The 15,640-nt window shown below is 46.8% G+C and overlaps 1 protein-coding gene across 9 annotated transcripts in view; it reads left to right on the top strand.

Moving 5' to 3' along the window:
* Positions 1-15,640, top strand: part of LOC129835285 (chromodomain-helicase-DNA-binding protein 3-like) — a 51,217-nt gene that overhangs the window by 9,752 nt on the left and 25,825 nt on the right. For 5 of the 9 annotated variants that reach the window (XM_055900848.1, XM_055900852.1, XM_055900851.1 and 2 more), the window contains exons 9-24: positions 2,849-3,121; positions 3,283-3,486; positions 3,708-3,925; positions 4,122-4,253; positions 4,480-4,576; positions 4,758-4,949; positions 5,099-5,299; positions 5,684-5,821; positions 7,514-7,635; positions 8,167-8,340; positions 8,579-8,720; positions 11,319-11,450; positions 11,579-11,696; positions 11,948-12,072; positions 14,860-15,091; positions 15,391-15,608. In XM_055900848.1, the coding sequence (XP_055756823.1) occupies positions 2,849-3,121; positions 3,283-3,486; positions 3,708-3,925; positions 4,122-4,253; positions 4,480-4,576; positions 4,758-4,949; positions 5,099-5,299; positions 5,684-5,821; positions 7,514-7,635; positions 8,167-8,340; positions 8,579-8,720; positions 11,319-11,450; positions 11,579-11,696; positions 11,948-12,072; positions 14,860-15,091; positions 15,391-15,608 (2,718 nt within the window). The remainder of the gene's footprint in view (positions 1-2,848; positions 3,122-3,282; positions 3,487-3,707; positions 3,926-4,121; positions 4,254-4,479; positions 4,577-4,757; positions 4,950-5,098; positions 5,300-5,683; positions 5,822-7,513; positions 7,636-8,166; positions 8,341-8,578; positions 8,721-11,318; positions 11,451-11,578; positions 11,697-11,947; positions 12,073-14,859; positions 15,092-15,390; positions 15,609-15,640) is intronic. The other 4 variants (XM_055900853.1, XM_055900854.1, XM_055900855.1 and 1 more) reach the window with 1 other exon arrangement.

The raw sequence follows: 15,640 nt of genomic DNA on the forward strand, positions 1-15,640 counted from the left end.
CAGTTTTGCCCACAAATTTTCTATGGGATTGAGGTCAGGGCTTTGTGATGGCCACTCCAATACCTTGACTTTGTTGTCCTTAAGCCATTTTGCCACAACTTTGGAAGTATGCTTGGGGTAATTGTCCATTTGGAAGACCCATTTGCGACCAAGCTTTAACTTCCTGACTGATGTCTTGAGATGCTGCTTCAATATATCCACATATTTTTTTTGCCTCATGGTGCCATCTATTTTGTGAAGTGCACCAGTCCCTCCTGCAGCAAAGCACCCCCACAACATGATGCTGCCACCCCCGCGCTTCACGGTTGGGATGGTGTTCTTTGGCTTGCAAGCCTCCCCCTTTTTCCTCCAAACATAACGATGGTCATTATGGCCAAACAGTTCTATTTTGTTTCATCAGACCAGAGGACATTTCTCCAAAAAGTATGATCTTTGTCCCCATGTGTAGTTGCAAACCATAGTCTTTCTTTTTAATGGCGGTTTTGGAGCAGTGGCTTCTTCCTTGCTGAGCAGCCTTTCAGGTTATGTCGATATAGAACTTGTTTTACTGTGGATATAGATACTTTTGTACCTGTTTCCTCCAGCATCTTCACAAGGTCCTTTGCTGTTGTTCTGGGATTGATTTGCACTTTTCGCACCAAAGTACGTTAATCTCTAGGAGACAGAACGCGTCTCCTTCCTTAGCGGTATGACGGCTGTGTGGTCCCATGGTGTATATACTTGCGTACTATTGTTTGTACAGATGAACGTGGTACCTTCAGGCGTTTGGAAATTGCTCCGAAGGATGAACCAGACTTGTGGGGGTTTCCAATTTCTTTTCTGAGGTCTTGGTTGATTTCTTTTGATTTTCCCATGATGTCAAGCAAAGAGGCACTGCGTTTGAAGGTAGGCCTTGAAATACATCCACAGGTACACCTTCAATTGACTCAAATTATGTCAATTAGCCTATCAGAAGCTTCTAAAGCTATGATATAATTGTCTGGAATTTTCCAAACTGTTTAAAGGCACAGTCAACTTATTGTATGTAAACTTCTGACCCGTTGGAATTGTGATACAGTGAATGATAAATGAAATAATCTGTCTGTAAACAATTATTGGAAAAATTACTTGTGTCATGCACAAAGTAGATGTACTAACTGACTTGCCAAAACTATAGTTTATTAACATGAAATTTGTGGAGTGGTTGAAAAATGAGTTTTAATGACTCTAACCTAAGTGTATGTAAACTTCCGACTTCAACTGTACGTAAGTATTCAGACCCTTTACTCAGTACTTTGTTGAAGCACTTTCGGGAGCGATTACAGCCTCGAGTCTTCTTGGGTATGACGCTAAAAGCTTTGCACAGCTGTATTTGGGAAGTTTCTCCCATTCTTCTCTGCAGATTCTCTCAAGCTCTGTCAGGTTGGATGGGGAGCGTTGCTGCACAGCTATTTTCAGGTCTCTCCAGAGATGTTCGATCGGGTTCAAGTCCGGGCTCTGGGCCACTCAAGGACATTCAGAAACTTTTCCCGAAGACACTCCTGCGTTGCCTTGGCTGTGTGCTTAGGGTCGTTGTCCTGTTGGAAGGTGAACCTTCGCCCCATTCTGAGGTCCTGAGCGCTTTGGAGCAGGTTATCATCAAGTATCTCTCTGTACTTTGCTCTGTTCATCTTTCCCATGATCCTGACTCGAGTGGCTTTCAGCTTGGCACTCTACCATAAAGGCCTGATTGGTGGCGTGCTGCTGAGATGGTTGTCCTTCTGGAAGGTTATTCCATCTCCACAGAGGAACTCTGGAGCTCTGTCAGAGTGAACATCGAGTGCTTGGTCACCTCCCTGACCAAGGCCCTTCTCCCCCGATTGCTCAGTTTTGCCCGGCGGAGTCTTGGGTTCCAAACTACTTCCTTTTAAGAATTCTGGAGGCCACTGTGTTCTTGGGGACCTTCAATGCTGCAGAAATGTCTTGGTACCCTTCCCCATATCTGTGCCTCAACACAATCCTGTGTGAGCTCTATGGACAATTTCTTCGACCTCATGGCTTGTTTTTTGCTCTGACATGCTCTGTCAATTGTGGGACCTTATATAGACAGGTGTGTGCCTTTCCAAATCATGTCCAATCAATTGAATTTACCACAGGTAGACTCCAATCAAGTTGTAGAAACATCTCAAGGATGATCAATGGAAACAGGATGCACCTGAGCTCAATTTCGAGTCTCATACCAAAGGGTCTGAATACTTATGTAAGTAAGGTATTTCTGATTTCTAAAAACCTGTTTTTGCCTTGTCATTTTAGGGTATTGTGTGTTTATTGATGAGATAGTTTTACATTTTTTTAATACATTTTAGAATAAGGCTGTAACGTAACAAAATGCGTATGGAAAAAGTCAAGGGATCTGAGTACTTTCTGAATGCACTGTAAGGTATCATCAGACATATAAACCCTACCAATGATGATGATAATGGATAATGGATCAAATTATTTTATTTACCTATTAATTCCCCATGGACTCTTCTCCTCTTCTCCTGTCTTTCTCCTCTCCTCTTCTCCTGTCCTCCTCATTTTCTCCTGTCCTCCTCCTCTCCCCTTCTCCTGTCCTCTTCCTCTTCTCCTCTCCTGTCCTCTTCCTCTTCTCCTCTCCTGTCCTCCTCCCCTCCTCTTCTCCTCTCCTGTCCTCTTCTCCTCTCCTGTCCTCTTTCTCTCCTCTTCTCCTCTTCTCCTCTCCTGTCCTCCTCCCCTCCTCTTCTCCTCTCCTGTCCTCCTCCCCTCCTCTTCTCCTCTCCTGTCCTCCTTCTCTCCTCTTCTCCTCTCCTCTCCTGTCCTCCTCCTCTCCTCTTCTCTCCTGTCCTCCTCCTCTCCTCTTCTCCTGCAGGAGAAAGAGGGGATCCAGTGGGAAGCGAAGGATGAGGACTTTGAGGAGTTTGAGGAGGAGAGTGAGGACATGGTGGTACCAGAGGTACCTGGGGTTGGACTGCTGGTAGGACTGGAGGAAGAGGAGGATGACCACATTGAGTTCTGCAGGGTCTGTAAAGATGGGGGGGAACTATTATGCTGTGACACCTGCACTTCCTCCTACCACATCCACTGTCTCAACCCGCCCCTGCCTGAGATCCCCAACGGAGAGTGGCTGTGTCCACGCTGCACTGTAAGTCTTGTTTGTTTGTTATCATTATGTGCACAATGCCACTATGAGGCCAAATTCAAAATGTCCACATTGTGTGGACAATAAAGCTTTCCTATTGTATTCTATTCAGTCTACTCTACCTTACTCTATTCTGATTCTTCATTTTCGTCTTCTACCCCCAGTGTCCTGCTATCAAGGGCAGGGTGCAGAGGATCCTCCACTGGCGATGGGGCGAGCCCCCCGATCCTGTACCCGTGCCCCCTGCCCCCGATACCCCTCCTGATGCTTCCCCGCCACCCCCCATGAAGGGCAGGGCTGAGAGGGAGTTCTTTGTCAAGCTGACCGGACAGTCCTACTGGCACTGTACCTGGATCACTGAACTACAGGTGAGAGGGAAAGAGAGAGAGAGGAAAGGGAGAGAGAAGTTGGCAGGGAGAGGGAGAGTGAAACAGTTGGAGGAGAGGCTGATGTAATGATATGAAAAACGACAAGACACTTAGCATGCAGGTATCCTACACACTTCCCTTCCTTGTTTTCATTCAACACATTCTCTCTTTCCTCCCATCTATTCCTCTCTTCTTTTTTCTCTTCTTTTCCATCCCTCCAGCTGGAGATCTTCCACTCGGTGATGTTCCGTAACTACCAGAGGAAGACAGATATGGATGAGCCTCCCAGTCTGGACTATGGGTCAGGGGGAGAGGAGGAGAGTGTTAAGAGTGAGAAGAGGAGGCTGAAAGACCCAGACTATGCTGCCCTGGATGACAAGTTCTATAAATACGGCATCAAGCCTGAATGGATGATGGTCCACCGCATCATTAACCACAGGTACGTGTGCATGTGGGGTGTGCTGGGGAGGGGGGGGGGGGGTGTTTGTGTATGAGATGCGGGGTGGGCGGGCAGGTTGGGGTGTATGTGTGAAGCGGGGGGGGTGTATGTATGTGTGTGTGTGCTAGTTTATTGATTGTGTGCAGTTATGTCCATAATATGTGTGTGTGTGTGTGTGTGTGTGTGTGTTTCCCAGTATGGACAAGAAAGGGATATACCACTACCTGGTCAAGTGGAGAGACCTGACCTATGACCAGTGCACATGGGAGAGAGACGATCTGGAGATGCCAGAGTTTGTCATTCACAAGGCCAACTACTGGGCACACAGGTACTGGACTAGTGTACTGGCCAAATGGCATCCATGTTGGCACTTAACACTACTACAGTGAATCTGTCTTAATGTCAGTGTCAACATGCTGAACGTCACAGTTCTACATCACAAACCAAGTTTGGCAAACCTTGTATGTTGTTGTAAATAGCTCAGGGACACTGGATTGATGATTGATAGATTGATTGATGGATCGACTGATTGATTGATTGATTGATTGATTCAGGGATGAGGTGATGAAGGAGGCCCCAGACATGCCGAGGAGGATGAGGAGGATGAGGATGGAAGAGAGCGAAGACCCCCACAGATCACCTGTCAACGACGTGAGTTCTGATTGGCTCACTCACTCTGTAACAGCCACATCTATTGGTCGTCATTCCGGTAGCCGATCAACTCTCACTACCAAGTCAAAACACTAGTGTCATTCTGTACAATGATGTCAATGATGTTTATCTCCTTTTTTCCCCCCTTACATCACCATCCATCTTTCTCTTTATCTTCCAGCCTACAATAAAGTACGAGGAGCAGCCAGACTTTGTGACGGCGACGAGGGGCACTCTGCACCTGTACCAGCTGGAGGGGCTCAACTGGCTGCGTTTCAGCTGGGCACAGGGCACTGACACCATCCTGGCAGACGAGATGGGGCTGGGCAAGACTATCCAGACCATCGTGTTCCTCTACTCACTCTTCAAAGAGGTAGGACGGCACCTTTAGGAGCCCTGTGTTCTGTGTGCTATGCAAATTCCCTCCTGAGTATCATGTTGTCATTTTAATAGAATAATAAAGTATTCTATTCATCTTTGTAAAAAAAAAAAAATCTCTCCTCCCCTCTTCCCCCCACCAAGGGCCACACTAGGGGCCCGTTTCTGGTGAGTGCCCCCCTCTCCACCATCATTAACTGGGAGAGAGAGTTTGAGATGTGGGCCCCTGACTTCTACGTGGTGACCTACACAGGGGACAAGGACAGCAGAGCCATCATCAGAGAGAACGAGCTGACCTTCGACGACACGGCCGTACGGGGAGGGAAGAAAACCTTCAAACTGAGGGTGAGGACGTTGGGGAGGGAGGGGAGGGGAGGAGGGGGTAGAGGAACGACATGAGAGAAAGCTCAGATCTGTTCATCCCATCTTCTAAAAAAGAAAAAACATCTAATATCTGCTTCTGTTTCTCTCTGTCCCTCTCCCTCTCTCCCCCTCTCTCCCCTCTCTCTCCCCTCTCTCTCCTCCCTCCTCCTCCTCTCTCTCTCTCCCCTCTCTATCCCCTCTCCCTCTCTCCCCTCTCTCTCCCACCTCCTCCTCTCTCTCTCTCTCTCTCTCCCCTCTCTATCCCCTCTCCGTCTTTCCCCTCTCTCTCCCCTCTCTATCCCCTCTCCGTCTTTCCCCTCTCTCTCCCCTCTCTCTCCCCCCTCCTCCTCTTTCTCTCCTCTCCAGAGAGAAGCCCCTATAAAGTTCCATGTCCTGTTGACGTCCTATGAGCTGGTGACGATAGACCAGACCTCCCTGAAGTCTATAGACTGGGCCTGTCTAGTGGTGGACGAAGCCCACCGCCTCAAGAACAACCAGAGCAAGGTAGGCTGCACCTGTTTGGTTTTGTTTTGTGTGTGTGCGTTTGTACTGTATTTAACTTTGGCCAATCAGATCACGTCTCTCTGTTCCTACTCCCCGCCTACACGCAGCAACTCAAGAAGGAGACACCAACACAGAGAATAGTGAGGCGCTGGGCAGAGGAGAGAGGCTCAATGCTGCAGGAGTTTTTTGACAATACTGATTGGAATACGGTCAAAGATTCATCCACCCAGGACTCATCCATCAACATTGAGGAATATACATCGTCAGTCACAGGCTTCAATAGGAAATGTGTTGATGATGTTGTATCCACAATAAGAATCCAGACATACCCCGACCCAGTTTTGCACGACACCCTCCATCATCAAGTTTGCTGATGGCACCACGGTTGTAGGTCTGATAACCAACAACGACGAGTCAGCCTATAGGGAGGAGGTAAGTGAACTGGCATTGTGGTGCCAGGACAACAATCTCTCCCTCAACACCAGCAAAACAAAGGAGGTGATTGTTGACTTCAGGAAGCAGAGGAGGAAACATTCCCTGATCCACATCACCAGGACTACAGTACAGAGAGTCAAGAGTTTTAAGTTCCTCGGCGTCCACGTCACCGTGGACTTGTCATGGACCAACACCACCACCACCATTGTCAAGAGGGCGCAACAGAGTTTCTACTTCTTAAGGCGGCTGAGGAAATCCTCTCCAAATACTAGCGCTGCACCATTGAGAGCGTCCTGACCGGTTGCTTCACGGCCTGGTATGGGAATTGTTCCGTCCACGACCACAAGGCCCTCCAGCAGATGATGAAGCTGGCCCAGTACATCACTGGGACCGTGCGTCCACCCATCCAGGATATCTACTTGAAACAGTCGTTTGAGGAAGGCCCACAGCATAATCAAGGACCCCATACACCCCAGCCACAAGCTGTTCTCTCCCGTACCATCGTGAAGATAGTATCGGAGCGTGAGGTCTGATACCAACAGACTCAGAGACCGTTTGTATCTACAAGCCATCAGACTGCCGAACAGTTGAACTGGACTGACCACCTGCTCTGATTCTCCACACCTTAGCACACATTGCCCCCCCAATCCCCCTTTCCCCAATACACGTGTAAATATTGGACTATAAATTGTGCCTTCCTGTATTATACTTATGCCTGTATTATACTTATGCAAAGATGTTTATTCTATTCTACTGAGTTATTTACTTTATGCTCGTAATCTTATCTTTTATTATTTCTTATTGTTGTTGCATTGTCGAGAAGGAACCTGCAAGTAAGCATTTAATTTCATTGGCCTTGTGTGCGATGTATACGAGTACAAGGCAAGCAGGTACGAGCTATCCGTTAGGGACGCAAAAAGACAATACAGACTCAAACTTGAATTGATGTTCAACAACTCAGACTCACTTTGCATGTGGCAAGGACTCCAGACTATCAAAGACTACAAAGGCACATCCAGCTATGCGGTGACCACTGAAGCCTCCCTCCCAGACGAGCTCAACACATTCTATGCGAGGAAGAGGAAGACAATACCGAGCCATCCGAAGACTCTCGCTAATCGAAGACAATACCGAAGACTCTCGCTAATCATAAAACTTGAAATCTTACAGAATCTCCTCTAGAAAGACAATGAACGTCAACAATCAATCAATCGTTTAATCAATCAATTAATTATTGCCTGCGTTTTCTCTCCTCAGTTCTTCAGACGTCTGAATGACTATACGATTGACCACAAGCTGCTGCTGACTGGTACTCCTCTACAGAACAACCTGGAGGAGCTGTTTCACCTGCTCAACTTCCTCACTCCCAACCGTTTCAAGTAGGGGAACACACACACACATTTTCACATAATGGCTGCGTTTACACAGACAGACTAATTCTGATCTTTTGCCACTAATTGGTATTTTGACCTATCAGATCAATAATTAGGCCAAATATAAGAATTGGGCTCTCTGTATAAACACAGCCATATAAACACATACACATAACATGTACATATAGACTGACACCGACTTGGACGTATGTGGATGTATAGATGCACACACTCATAGGCTGCGTTTAGACAGGCAGCCCAATTCTGATATTTTTTCCCCATTAATTGGTCTTTTGACCAATCAGATCAGCTCTAAAAAAGAGCTGACGTGAAAAGATCTGATGTGATTGGCCAAAAGACCAATTAGTGGAATCGAGCTGCTTGTCTAAACGCAGCCATATATGCAAGCAAACCACTCACACACAACACAGTCATGCATCTCTACTTCTATTTGCATGTTTTCAACCTAAATATCCTCCATTCACCAGACATCCTTTCACTCTCTCCCTCCCCTCCATCTCCCTCCTCCCTCTGTAGTAATCTGGAGGGGTTCCTGGAGGAGTTTGCAGACATCTCCAAGGAGGACCAGATCCAGAAGCTCCATGACCTGCTGGGTCCCCACATGTTGAGGAGGCTGAAGGCTGACGTCTTCAAGAACATGCCGGCAAAGACTGAGCTCATCGTACGAGTGGAACTAAGCCCCATGCAGAAGTAAGGAGGAGCGGGGTGGAGAGAGAGTGGGGGAGGGGTGGGGGAGGATCCATGGAGGGAGAAAGGAGAGGAGAGGAACGAAAGGACAGGAATAGTGAAAGAGTGAGGGAAGAGAGGAGGGAAAGGCGTATGGTAGATAAAGATACTGAAAAAGAGAGAGTGAGGGAGTAGTTAACAAGTTAATCATAAAAATAATCACACACTAACTGTGTCTTTCTTCATTGATGTATTATAACAGGAAATACTACAAGTTGATTCTGACGAGGAACTTTGAGGCTCTGAACTCTAAAGGAGGAGGTAACCAGGTGTCTCTACTCAACATCATGATGGACCTGAAGAAGTGTGCCAACCACCCCTACCTCTTCCCCGTCGCCTCCATGGTAACTATGAACATAATGATACACTGAGTGTACAAAACATTAGGAACACCTGCTCCTTCCATGACGGACTGACCAGGTGAATCAAATCATATGAAATCAAATTTGTTGGGGCGGTATGGAAATTGGAGTGGGTCTACGGTTTCCGGGATGATAGTGTTGATGTGAGCCATGTCCAGCCTTTCAAAGCACTTCATGGCTACCAAGGTGAGTGCTACGGGTCGGTAGTCATTTAGGAAGGTTACCTTCACTTTCTTGGGCACAGGGTCTATGGTTGTCTGCTTGAAACATGTAGGTATTACAGACTCTGTGAGGGAGAGGTTGAAAATGTCAGTGAAGACACTTGCCAGTTGGTCCGCACATGTTCTGAGTACATGTCCTGGTAATCCGTCTGGCCCCGTGGCCTTGTGAATGTTGACCTGTTTAAAGGTCTTGCTCACATCGGCTACGGAGAGCATGATCACACAGACGTCTGAAACAGCTGGTGCTCTCATGCATGTTTCAGTGTTGCTTGCCTCGAAGTGAGCATAAAAGGTATTTAGCCCATCTGGTAGACTTGCGTCACTGGGCAGCTCATGGCTGAGTTTACCTTTGTGGTCCGTAACACTTTACAAGCTCTGCCACATCCGACGAGCGCCGGAGCCGGTGGAGTAGGATTCGATCTTGGTCCTGTATTGACGCTTTGCCTGTTTGATGGTTCATCTGAGGGCTTGGCAGGATTTCTTATAAATTTCCGGATTAATGTCCCGCTCCTTGAAAGCGGCAGGTCTAGCCTTGAGCTCGGTGCAGATGTTGCCTGTAATCCATGGCTTCTGGTTGGGATATGTACGTACAGTCACTGTGGGCACAGTGTCGTCGATGCACTTATTGATGAAGCCAGTGACTGAGGTGGTATACTCCTCAATGCCATTGGATGAATGCCGGAACATATTCCAGTCTGTGCTAGAAAAACAATCCTTCAGCGTAGCATTCACGTCATCTGACCACTTCCGTATTGAGCGAGTCACTGGTACTTCCTACTTTAGATTTTGCTTGTAAGCAGGAATCAGGAGGATAGAATTATGGTCAGATTTGCCAAATGGAGGGTGAGGGAGAGCTTTGCATGTGTCTCTGTGTGTGGAGTAAAGGTGGTCTAGAGTTTTTTTTTCCTCTGGTTGCACATGTGACATGCTGGTAGAAAGGAGATAAAACTAATTTAAGTTTGCCTGTATTAAAGTCCCCGAACACTAGGAGCGCCGCTTCTGGATGAGCATTTTCTTGTTTACTTATGGCCTTATACAGCTCATTGAATGCGGCCTTAGTGCCAGTTTCGGTTTGTGGTGGTAAATAGACGGCTATGAAAAATATGGTAGATAGAGTGGTCTACAGCTTATCTTGGTAGATAGTGTGGTCTACAGCTTATTATGTTGTACTCTACCTCAGACGAGCAATACCTCGAGCCTATCTTAATATTAGACATCGCGCACCAGCCGTTATTTACAAATAGACACAAACCCCCAACCCTACCAGACATAGCTGTTCTGTCCTGCCGATGTACGGAAAACACAGCCAACTGTATATTATCCGTGTCGTCGTTCAGCCACGACTTGGTGAAACATAAGATATTACAGTTTTTAATGTCCCATTGGTAGGATAGTCTCGAACAAAGCCCATCCAGTGTTTTCTCCAGTGTTTGCACGCTAATAGAACAGATGGTAGAGGTGAGTTACCCTCTTGCCGACGAATTCTCACAAGGCACCCTGATCTGCGCCCCCTGTATTTCCTTATTTTCTTCATGTGAATAATGGGGATTTGGGCCTTGTCCAGGAGCAACATTATATCCTTCCTGTCAGACTTATTTGTTAAGGTGAAAGCTATGGTCCCTTGTTGATGTCACCTGTTAAATCCACTTTAATCAGTGTAGATGAAGGGGAAGAGACAGGTTAAAGAAGGATTTTTAAGCCTTGAGACAATTGAGACATGGATTGTGTATGTGTGCCATTCAGACGGTGACTGTGCAAGACAGCATATTTAAGTGGCCTTTGAACGGGTTATGGTAGGAGGTGCCAGGCGCATCGGTTTCAGTGTGTCAAGAACTGCAATGCTGCTGGGCTTTTCACTCCTAACAGTTTCACGTGTGTATCAGTAATGGTCCACCACCCAAAGGATATCCAGCCAACTTGACACAACTGTGGGAAGCATTGGAGTCAACATGGGCCAGCATCCCTGTGGAACGCTTTCGACACCTAGTACTCCATGCCCCGAAGAATTGAGGCTGTTCTGAAGGCAATAGCTGGTGCAACTCAATATTAGTGTATATTATCTTAAGTCACATTTTCAACAGTAAGGACACTGTAATTCACCTCTAAATTGCAGAACAGTGATACATTCTGGTAGGTTTGAGTAGTATAGCTACAAATGTATTCAGCCTATTATTACAGTCTAAGGGGGGAAAAAACCTAGGAATATGCATTAATGTAAACATGACCACAAATGTTCATGGAAATGAAAGAGTATACGTTCTTTCAGTTATTCAAGTTCAATAAAGAAGTTATATCTGTATAATGTATGAGTTATATGTCATCACATGGCCATGGTGTGATGTCTTTACCGTGGTATTAGGAAGCCCGCAAGACGGCGAGCGGAGCGTACGAGGGCACGGACCTCACAAAGGCTTCTGGGAAACTGACTCTGTTGCAGAAGATGATGAGGAAACTGAAGGACCAGGGACACCGGGTGCTAGTCTTCTCACAGGTTGGTACACACACACACACACACACGTACACACGCACACACACACACACGCAAATACAAAAATGCGCACTGTTAGCACTTCTGTAACCATTTCTCTTCTCTCTCCTGCTCTTCTTTCTCCCTGGTAGATGACTAAGATGTTGGACCTATTGGAGGACTTCTTGGACTTTGAGGGTTATAAGTACGAGAGGATCGACGGAGGAGTCACAGGAGCTCTGAGACAGGAGGCCATAGACAGGTTCAATGGTGAGGCAGACACTCAGTCTACTGCAGGTTCTAGAAACAAATACAAGCCATTTAGATGAAAGGGAACATTGCGATTTTTTTCCCCTTCTCATTATCAGTGTCTAATGCAATTTATTTCTCTCCCCCATCTCACTTTCTCTATCTCCCTCTCTCTCTCTCTCTCTCTCTCTCTCTCTTTCTCTCTCTCTCTCTCTCTCTCTCTCTCTCTCTCTCTCTCTCTCTCTCTCTTTCTCTCTGTCTCACTCTCTCAGCTCCTGGTGCTCCTCAATTCTGTTTCCTGCTGTCCACCAGGGCAGGGGGTCTGGGTATTAACCTGGCTACAGCAGACACTGTTGTCATCTTCGACTCAGACTGGAACCCCCACAATGACATCCAGGTAGACTGTCACTTGAATGTTGAAATAATGTCCATTATCGAAAAAACAAGTCTTAAGGACATTCATGTAGAATTTACATCAATTTCCATGCACTTCATTTTTGATCTTTAAACATCATACAAACAGTAAATAAGTGGCTAATCTGCCTTTGCCTTCCGTCCTGCTAGCTAACGTTTAATCGCTGGAAAATAAATGGGACGAACTGAAAGCACGTATATACCTACCAACGGGACATTAAAAACTGTAATATCTTATGTTTCACTGAGTCGTGGCTGAACGACGATTTTAATAACATACAGCTGGCGGGTTATACACTCTATCGACAGGATAGAACAGGAGCCTCTGGTAAGACACGGGGCGGGGGCCTATGCATATATGTAAACAACAGCTGGTGCATGATATCTAAGGAAGTCTCTAGGTTTTGCTCGCCTGAGGTAGAGTATCTCATGATAAGCTGTAGACCACACTATCTACCTAAATAGTTTTAATCTGTATTTTTTGTAGTTGTCTACATACCACCACAGACCAATGCTGGCACTAAAACCGCACTCAATGAGCTGTATACCGCCATAAGCAAACAGGAAAACACTCATCCAGAGGCGGCGCTCCTAGTGGCCGGGGAAGTATATGCAGGGAAACAGTTTTACCTAATTTCTATCAGCATGTTAAATATGCAACCAGAGGGAAAAATAATTCTAGACCACTTTTACTCCACACCCAAAGACGTGTACAAAGCTCTCCTTCCCCATCCATTTGGCAAATCTGACCATAATTCTATCCTTCTGATTCCTGCTTACAAGCAAAAATGAAAGCAGGAAGCACCAGTGACTCGGTCTATAAAAAAGTGGTCAGATGAAGCAGATGCTAAACTACAGAACTGTTTTGCTAGCACAGACTGGAATATGTTCCGGGATTCTTCCGATGGCATTGAGGAGTAACCCGGAAGCTTATAAGAAATCCCGCTATGCCCTCCAATGAACCATCAAACAGGCAAAGCGTCAATACAGGACTAAGATCAAATCGTACTACACCGGCTCCGATGCTCGTCGGATGTGGCAGGGCTTACAAACTATTACAGACTACAAAGGGAAGCACAGCCGAGAGCTGCCCAGTGACACGAGCCGACCAGACGAGCTAAATAACTTTGATTCTCGTTTCGAGGCAAGTAACACTGAAACATGCATGAGCGCATCAGCTGTTCCGGACGAGTGTGTGATCACGCTCTCCGCAGACAATGTGAGTAAGACCTTTAAACAGGTCAACATTCACAAGGCTGCAGGGCCAGACGGATTACCAGGACGTGTACTCTGAGCATGCGCTGACCAACTAGCAAGTGTCTTCACTGACATTTTCAACCTCTCCCTGTCTGAGTCTGTAATACCAACATGTTTCAAGCAGACCCCCATAGTGCCTGTGCCCAAGAACACTAAGGTAACCTGCCTAAATGACGACCAACCCGTAGCACTCACGTCTGTAGCCATGAAGTGCTTTGAAAGGCTGGTCATGGCTCACATTAACACCATTATCCCAGAAACCCTAGACCCACTCCAATTTGCATACCGCACCAACAGATCCACAGATTATGCAATCTCTATTGCACTCCACACTGCCTTTTCATACGTGGACAAAAGTAACACCTATGTGAGAATGCTATTCATTGACTACAGCTCAGCGTTCAACACGATAGCGCCCTCAAAGCTCATCACTAAGCTAAGGACCCTGGGACTAAACACCTCCCTCTGCAACTGGATCCTGGACTTCCTGACGGGCCACCCTCAGGTGGTAAAGGTAGGTAACAACACATCCGCCACGCTGATCCTCAGCACAATGGCCCCTCAGGGGTGCATGATCAGTCCCCTCCTGTACTCCCTGTTCAATCATGACCTGCACGACCAGGCACGACTCCAACAACATCATTAAGTTTGCTGATGACAACAGTGGTAGGCCTGATAATGGACAACGATGAGACAGCCTATAGGGAGGAGGTCAGAGATCTGGCCATGTGGTGCCAGGAAAACAACCTCTCCCTCAATGTGATCAAGACAAAGGAGATGATTGTGGACTACAGGAAAAGGAGGACCGAGCACGCCCCCATTCTCATCGATGGGGCTGTAGTGGAGCAGGTTGAGAGTTTCAAGTTCCTAAGCGTCCACATCACTAACACACTAACATGATCGAAGCACACCAAGACAGTCGTGAAGAGGGCACGACAAAACCTATTACTCCTCAGACTGAAAAGATTTGGCATGGGTCCTCAGATCCTCAAAAGGTTTTACAGCTGCACCCTCGAGAGCTTCCTGAGTGGTTGCATCACTGCCTGTTATGGCAACTTCTCTGCCTCCGACCGCAAGGCACTATTCCCCCCTATTCTACGCTGCTGCTACTCTCTGTTATTATCTATGCATAGTCACTTTAATAACTCTACCTACATGTACATATTACCTCAGTTACCTCGACACCGGTGCCCCCACACATTGACTCTGTACCGGTACCCCATTTATATAGCCCTGCTGTTGTTATTTACTGCTGCTCTTTAATGATTTGTTATTCTTATCTCTTATTTTTTTTAGGTGTTTTCTTAAAACTGCATTGTTGGTTAAGGGCTTGTAAGTAAGCATTTCACTGTAAGGTCTACACCTGTTGTATTCGGCGCATGTGACATATACAATTTGATTTGATTTAATGGTTAATTCCTTTAATCCCTTTTCTCTCTCCCTCATTCTGTGTCCATTCCCTACCTATCTCACTCTTTCCTCCCTCCTCTTCTCCCTCCTTCTCCCTCACAAGGCATTCAGCCGCGCCCACCGCATCGGGCAGGCCAACAAGGTGATGATCTACCGTTTCGTGACCCGTGCCAGTGTGGAGGAGCGCATCACCCAGGTGGCAAAGAGGAAGATGATGCTGACCCACCTGGTGGTGAGGCCCGGCCTGGGCTCCAAGGCTGGATCCATGTCCAAACAGGAACTGGACGACATCCTCAAGTTCGGCACCGAGGAACTCTTCAAGGACGAGATCGAATGTAAGTGACATTTGTTGATTGGTTTGATTTGATTGATGATCGATTGTGGGGGATGGGAGGAGGATAGGAGAAAGGGGGAGGTGGAAGGATAGAGGAGGAGCAGGAGGAGGATGGAGGGATTTCAGAGGAAGAAATGCGAGGATAGGACATTTATTTTGCGTATATGTTTAGATGTCAGAGATTTAGGAGAATTCTGTAATATACATTGCATTTTGGGGGTTGTTACATACATCATTATACAGATCGATTTTAGTCACATCCTAATCTGTGTTTCACCACCGTTTTCTATTCCCCCAAAGTCCTCTCACCACCACGTATGTCCACTCTCTCTCCCCTACGCTGTCCAGCGGGGGACAACAGGGATGATGAGGGCAGTGTGATCCACTACGACAGCTCAGCCATCGAGAGACTGCTGGACCGGAGCCAGGACGCTACAGACGACACAGACATGCAGAACATGAACGAATACCTCAGCTCCTTCAAAGTGGCCCGCTACATGGTTCGAGAGGAGGATAAGGTGAGAAAGGGAAGCAGAGAGAGGGGGAAGGA

This window comes from Salvelinus fontinalis, chromosome 36, assembly GCF_029448725.1.
Source record: "Salvelinus fontinalis isolate EN_2023a chromosome 36, ASM2944872v1, whole genome shotgun sequence".
NCBI classification, from domain to species: Eukaryota; Metazoa; Chordata; class Actinopteri; order Salmoniformes; family Salmonidae; genus Salvelinus; species Salvelinus fontinalis.